The sequence below is a fragment of the Lathyrus oleraceus genome, chromosome 2 (genome assembly GCF_024323335.1).
Source record: "Lathyrus oleraceus cultivar Zhongwan6 chromosome 2, CAAS_Psat_ZW6_1.0, whole genome shotgun sequence".
In the NCBI taxonomy this organism is placed as follows: domain Eukaryota; kingdom Viridiplantae; phylum Streptophyta; class Magnoliopsida; order Fabales; family Fabaceae; genus Lathyrus; species Lathyrus oleraceus.
In genome coordinates this window covers 477,299,778-477,307,455 of record NC_066580.1, presented here as the reverse complement: position 1 = coordinate 477,307,455, position 7,678 = coordinate 477,299,778, and the positions used below count along the sequence as shown (strand labels likewise).

Sequence of the window (7,678 nt, the reverse complement as noted above, 5' to 3'; positions counted from 1 at the left end):
CTCATCTTTTTGATATAAAAAAAAGAATATAAATTAGGAAAGGCCAAATCCTTGTTGTTTTCTCTCTCTCTCTCTCTTTTTATGTGGGTTACATTTTTTCTTCTCCTATATAATATTCATTGCTAAATAAATTATTTATTATCATAAAAAAATCATTTGACACCTAAAAAATGGACGGTGAAGATGAGATAGTTTATGATTTTCTTTTATTATGATTTTTTTGACAAATGTTTGATGAGGATTTGAAAATTGTTGATAAGCAAATAAGAAAAATCCAAAGTCAACAAGATATGTTCAATAATATTCCCCCTACCATTCTCTTTTTTCTTCTAAGTTAAGTTTCTAATTTAATACTTTTTATAATTAATATTTAAACAACTTGAAAATCAGAATTTACTTAAATAAAAAAAGTCTTTTTTTTTTACTATTTCACATATTATACATAGTTTTGGAATTTCACATAAATTTTTAATTATTTTACATAAATTAAAGATATAGTTAATATAAAAATGATAGAATACTTAAAAAATTTTTTTGACTAATACTAATACAATAAATATATTAAGATAATTTAATTGATAGTTGGATATAGACGTCAGATATATATCGGAAATTTTCGAATGTACGACATCTTATTTATTTTTAAATAATAAAATTTTATTTACTAAATTATTTTTAAAAAAAATATATCAATTGAGGAACATAAATTTAAATCTATAATATTTTATTTATTCTGTGGATAAAATTTTAACTACTAAACAAAAAAAAGAATAAATTAAAATTTTAAAATAATAATAAAATTTATAATAAAAAAGGATTATTAATATATTACTCCATTTATATTGTAAAAGGATAAATAAATTAAATTAAAAAAAAAGAGAAGAAAAAAAATGATTGAAAAAAGGAATAAAAAAAGGTTTGAAAAAAAGAAAAGAAAAAGCTGAAACATTTACTTGATATACAAAACAAAGGGTCACAAACACTGACTTTCTCTCTTTCTCTTCTCTCACCATTTTCACCCTCTTTTCACAAACCATTTCTCTCATTTTTCTCTCTTCAATTCGATTCTACACTCATCTTCATCAATTCTTCAATTATATTAGTTCCTATATGTGGATTTTTCTCTGAATTTTAACTAAAAAAACAACAACAAAAAAAGCTTTTCTGGGTTATTGACTTCTGTTTATTCCGCAAACTATCATTTAGGTTTGCTGCAGAAAGAAAAACCCTTTCTAATAATTATTTTAATTTTTTAAATATAAAACGATAATTTTCTTTTTTTATTTTGGTAAAAAAAGCATTTTCTCTTCATTTTTCTGGAAAATTTGTTCATATTTTTGAGACATGGGTAAACAAGGACCTTGCCATCACTGTGGAGTTACAAGTGAGTTCTTGTTTCTCCAATTTATTAATTTTTTATAATTTTTTTTTGGGTTTGAAACTGTTTTTGTAAATTGAGATGTATTGAATGAAAACTTTCCAGCTAAGAAAAAAATTAGGCATGTTCTGTGTGATGTTATGGATTTATACAGATTCAGAAGCTGGATTAATGTTGTTGATTTGAGCATTTGGATTTGAAAGATGTGGAAATTGTGTTGATTTGATTGTTTTTTGCTTCACTGTGTTGCTGAGTCTTTGTTTTTCTTGATTGTGTTTGGAATCTGAGACAATGTAAGTGGTGAAAGGTTAATGATAGTTCATTGAATTGAATGAGGGATTTGTGGCATTGGTAGGAACAATATCTGATACTGTTTAAGATCTTTATGAAAAAGAATCAAAGAACAAGTTTGTGTTTTCGTATTTCGATTGAAACTTGAAAGTTAATCCATTAGTTAATCCATTTTTGTCTTCTACAAGGAGTTTACATTAGTTAATGCATTAGTAGGATCTTTGACAAGCAATGCATTCATCTGTTGAACTTGTGTTGCTCCTTTGTTTGCTGGATAATGAATAATCAATCCTCGAGCTTTCTTAAGCTCTTAATTCGCGATTGTTCTGTTTCTGTTTTGCAATACTGATCGTCTTTGTAAAACTACTCCTGCAACTTGAGCATTGAAGATTTTCATTTCCTTTTCCGAATTTTTGAAGCTGTTTTCTACTTTCTTAAGTGTTGAAGTCGTTTCTTATTGGCGTGTTGTTCAATACGCACGACTATAGTGAGACTTAGCTGTTGCTGTTGGTCACTTCAGCTCGAATGCAATCGTTTGTGTCCTAGAGTAAACAAATGTTCCTTAATTTGAGTCTTATTGCTATTGTTTGTCGACTCCATCTTTATAATATACGAAAGGAAATTAGCAACTGCCTCGTATTTTAATCGAATTGGTTCGAGTGATTAATTGTGTGGTATCATAATCAAGTTTAATATGGACTTTGTATATGCACTGAGATTTGGATTATCAGAAAAATATGATTATGTGTTCACTATATGAGATACGACTTTGTTCTGAGTTCTAACAATTGAGTATTGCAACAGTCACACCACTTTGGCGCAATGGACCACCAGAGAAGCCAATACTATGCAATGCTTGCGGTTCTCGGTGGAGGACAAAGGGAACACTTGCAAATTATACGCCTTTACATGCTCGAGCTGAAACTGATGATTTTGATGATCAAAGGCATTCCAGGGTTAAGAGCATATCGTTAAACAAGAACAAGGAAATGAAATTGCTCAAACGGAAGCCGAACCATGATAATGTAGTATCTGGTGGAATTGCATCCAGTTACAACCATGGATTCCAGAAGGCTGGTGATGAAGATATGAGCAACCGATCAAGTTCGGGATCAGCCTTGTCTAACTCAGGAAGCTGTGCACAATTTGGCGGAACAGATGCTAGTGATCTGACAGGTTTGTTCTGATTTCGTTGGCCGGTATTGCTTTTTTGTAAAGCTCATATCGAGAAACTTTAATTTTAATTTATTGTTTGGTTGATTTAGGACCTGCCCAGTCAGTAACCTGGGATGCCACAGTACCTTCAAAAAAGAGGACATGTGTTGGTCGTGCAAACCATTCCTCCGTTGAGGAGTTCACAAAAGAGTTGTGCTCTATTCTTCATGAACAACAATCATATTTTTCTGCGTCTTCTGAAGACGATCTTCTTTACGATAATGAAGCGCCAATGGTCTCAGTTGAGATAGGACATGGAAGTATACTCATTAGGCATCCTAGCTATGTAGCTCGCGACGAAGAGTCTGAGGCTAGCTCTCTTTCATTTGATAATAGGCAATACCCAATGAGTGACACATATTCTTATTCTGGCGCCGTTCCTATGCATAATGGTTCCACTCGGACAAACTTCTCATCTCAGGGAGCTGAAAAGGTAAGGAACTCAGTTTTCCAAGGAATGAAGCAGGGGCAACTTAAAAGGCAAGCTATCTATTTTGTTATACGAAGCAAGAAAATTTATTTTGTTTGTTTCTACCGAAAAAGTTGGTTCTTGCATGTAAGTTATGTTTTTTTTAACATTCGACTCCACGATTAATATTTGTGACGAAATCGCTGAGATTATTTTGGAGAAGAGGCAATCATACTATGCAGCCGTTAATATTTGTGCCTATTAAATTTCAGTGACAAGTCTCACCTTGAAAGAGCACAAATCCTTGGAAATCATGATTCACCCCTGTCCTCAATAGATTTAAATGTGAGTTACATTCCCCTAGTTGAATTCTTGTCTTAGCTTGTATAATATGAATATTTACAAATAAAAATATAAGTAGGTTAGCACCTCAAATCTATCTAATTGCTGAATGCTTAACTTAGTTGTTATTATGTTTGGCTAGGATGTTGTAAACTATGAAGAGTTTTTGCGAATCTTGACAAATGAAGAGCAGCAGCAATTACTGAAGTTTCTTCCTGTGGTTGACACCGCTAAACTTCCTGATAGGTTAGAATTCTACTCTTTCACTTATGGTTCATTGAGTTTTTATTGTAATTCACCAAGAAAACTGTTTTGAAATCCAATGTCGTATGAAAGTTATAAATGCCGTGTTGAGGTTTCCAATCAGTTTGTATTGACGATTTGTATTGTTGTATGTGCAGCCTCAAGGTCATGTTCGAGAGCTCTCAATTCAAGGAGAACTTAACTTATTTTCAGCAGCTTCTTGCGGAAGGTGTCTTTGATATCTCTTTGTCGGGGGCAAAACCTGAAGACTGCAAGACTTTGATAAGATACGCACTGTCTAATCTATCAAAGTCAAAATGGGCCGAACACTACCATCATATCAAGGTTTATGATAGTTTGTTATCTTGATATTAGAGATTGTACAGATAAATAAGAAATTGTGTTGATACTCATCAAATATCACTCCTTTCTATGGATGCAGAGATGTAAAAGTCGAGCTGAAAAATCTGATACTTTGGGATCTGCTGGTATAGCGTCGACCAATGTTGCAAACATGAAAAGAATGCGTGATAGCAGAAATCAGAACTTTCCAGGTTAGCAGGAAATTCAATATTAAATAAGACAAAATACAATGGTCATGCTAAAAGTGTCCCAAGAGTATTGTTTAAGAAATCCAAAAAAAGAAAATTTGTCTTGATAATGCAAGTCAAATACACTATTTTTTATGCAAAAGTGACCTCTTTTAGCAACTTAGCATTCTCCTAAAAATCAAATCATATCATAAACCTTCGATTTAGAATTTGAATTGTTTAAAGTTTGAAAATTAAGGCTGATTTCAACACTTGTGATTTATTTTGTACGCGAATGTAGAGTATCAACCATTGATTTATTCATCAATGGTTGAAAAATTCACATACTTTACACTCTAATGTTAGTTGCTTAACTTTAAAGCAGCAGGATCCTTGAAAATCACTCTTGTTTATTACTCTTGTTTATGGATTAACCGAGGAATCATTCTTATAACACATCCTGCAAATTTCAGAGGTAAAGACAATAATGAGGAGCCCGAAAAGAATTATCACAAAGTCTGGTTATGAGGGCAAAGTTAAAGATGCTGGCAGTTGCTATAATCCAAAAAGCCTATTTCCTTTGCCTCCTGATGCTAGCTCAAACTTGCTAGATTCTTTTAACTTTGCGGACGACAGTTCAGATCAGGATCTGCTTCTAGAAGTGCCTTCTAATAATTCTTTTCCACAGGCAGAACTATTGCATCCAAATTCGAGCTTTGGTGCTCAAGCAAGCACCAGCAGTAGCTCAGCTTACTCACATCTTGTGAAACATTAAGTAACATTACAAGGTTATACTTTGGTGGAAACATATTTTACATCTTAAATATATGATGGCTGTGCTTTTCTTTACTTGCAACCTTCTTTTTGGAGCTTGGATTGCCAAGGATTTAAAGCTGGATGGGATATTTTTGTATAGATTGGTAACAGATTGTAAGATAGCTTGAAATGAGAAGTGGTATTCTCCATAATTCTGAGACACCTTTTTTTATTCCCATTGTGTTGTGTGGAGGAACTAGACATTCTAAGGGGGCAATTACTTGATGCATTGTTGGATGCAATTATGGATTGATGCCATTAATATGTACTTGACCAAATGATCCACAACATTTAGAGAAAGGTATTTGATGAAGGAGGATACACTTTCTTGGTATTTGATAACAATTTGGTTGATTAAGACAATCACAACTACATATTACAAGGCATATAAGATTAAGGTGACATCTAGTTATCTTGGACTTAGGTTTTTTTTGGTAGACAGTGAACAAAAACTACAATATGCTAACTAGATAAAGGAAGAGATGGATAAGTTAGAGTATTTCTTATCGCACCTTATATGTTTCTAGTGCACGTATATGTTTCTACAGCACCACGTGAATTTCTAAAAATGTTTCTCGTTTTGGAGATGCATATTTGGACGTATCTCTTATTCAACACATGTCATTTTGACAGACGTCCTATAAATTGAGTTATTTTTATTTTGGAGATGCATCTCCATAACATTTTTAGAAATATCTTATTTATTTGACAGTTCAGTAGAAATTTTGGAGACGCATCTCCGGAATTATGGGTGGGATTTTGAAATTTTCTGTCATCTTTGCATGTCAGATATTTCTAGAGATGCATCTCCGGAAATATTTGATAAAAGAAGCAACTGCATAATCACACAGCCATTGTTGTCATAGTTGGTTTTCAACCAAACCCTTCACCAAATAATCCTTTATTCTCAATTATTTTTTCACTTAAAATTTCCATTCTTTTGGTTCCATAGGGAGCAAAAGAAGATATAATTTCAGGTAAAGATCCTTTACTTTCATCTGCATTGCTAACATTACTAATGTATCTCCGGAACGAGTATGAACTTGTCCGGAGATGCATTTCTGGAACTTGTCTGTGTTTGATTTCCAGTTCTGTCTTCAGCAGTAGTGTTTATATGCTATTATGTTGTAATGGTTTTCCAAAAGCAAGTTGTTTCTCTGGATGTCCAAGATGTTATTATGAAGGTGGTAGATGTTGACAACCAATTTAAAAACAAGCAAGAGTTTGAATCTCGTGATCAAATGCTTCAATGGATTCATATAGAGGTCTCTAAAGTTGGATTTGGTGCAGTTATCGGAATGTCTGATAATGGTTCGAATAGAAGATGCGCTTTTGTGACAATGATGTGCGAAAGAAGTGGAAAATATATAATTATCTCTGGAATTTACAAAGAGATGACACTAGTTCTAGAAAACGTGAGTGTTCGTTCAAGGTGCGTGGTCACATGCTGACAAACAAAAACTGGAGATTTAATGTGATGTGTGGTTTGCATAACCATGATTTGTGTGAAAAGTTAACCGATCATCCTAATGTGTGTCGGCTCATGCCGAAAGAGAAAGAATGTGTTGCTGACATGACATTGAATCTGGTTCAACCGAAAAATATACTTGCAACATTGAAACGAAAACAACTCGAAAATATATCAAATATCAAGCAAGTGTATAATATTCAGTACCTAACTAACAAGACGTTTATGGGGGATATAGCTGAGATGCAACTCTTGAAACTGTTGGATGATAATAGTTATGTGTCTAGGCACCGATAATGAGAGGATGAAGTTACTGTTAAAGATATATTTTGGATTCATCTTGATTCCATAAAATTGTTCAACAAATTTCCTATGGTGCTCATACTTGATTCGACTAATAAGTATAGACTTCCATTATTGGAGATGGTTGGTGTTACCTCAACTGAGAAGACATATTCAGTTGTTTTTGCATTTCTTGAGTGTGAAAAAGAGGACATCTTTACTTGGCATTAGAGGTGTGTCGGACTCTGTTGAAGGATCAAGGTGCGATGCCTAAAGCGACTATTACTGACCGCGATATTGTATTGATGAACTCATATGTAAATGTATTTCCTTATTCTAATGCATTACTTTGTATGTATCACATAACAAAGAATGTGAGAAGTCGGATTAAACCCGCGGTAGGGACGGAAAAGATAGAGTCTGAAGATGGAAAAATGGTGAAGGCATATGCGGTTGTGGAAAAAATAATGGATGCATGGAATCGTATAATAAATTCTTCCATAAAAGAACTATATGTCGATTTCATTATGCATTTCAGGAAAGTGTGTGAAAAGTATCCAGATTTGTTGAAATATGTTGAAAGCACAATTCTTGACCAGGTGAATGAGAAAATTGTTTGTGCATAGACTGATAATGTTAGACACCTTAGAAATACAACAACTAATAGAGTTGAGTCTGTCTATGCTACTTTGAAAAATTGGTTG

The 7,678-nt window shown here is 33.1% G+C and overlaps 1 protein-coding gene across 1 annotated transcript; it reads left to right on the top strand.

Moving 5' to 3' along the window:
• The first annotated feature begins 964 nt into the window (after nt 1–964).
• LOC127120574 (GATA transcription factor 26) lies at nt 965–5,558 on the top strand. Its single transcript, XM_051051044.1, has 8 exons — nt 965–1,384; nt 2,474–2,845; nt 2,935–3,364; nt 3,566–3,638; nt 3,778–3,881; nt 4,037–4,223; nt 4,321–4,432; nt 4,882–5,558. The coding sequence occupies exons 1-8, from the start codon at nt 1,345–1,347 to the stop codon at nt 5,181–5,183; spliced, it is 1,620 nt and encodes a 539-aa protein (XP_050907001.1). The 5' UTR covers nt 965–1,344; the 3' UTR covers nt 5,184–5,558.
• Nucleotides 5,559–7,678: the final 2,120 nt, after the last annotated feature.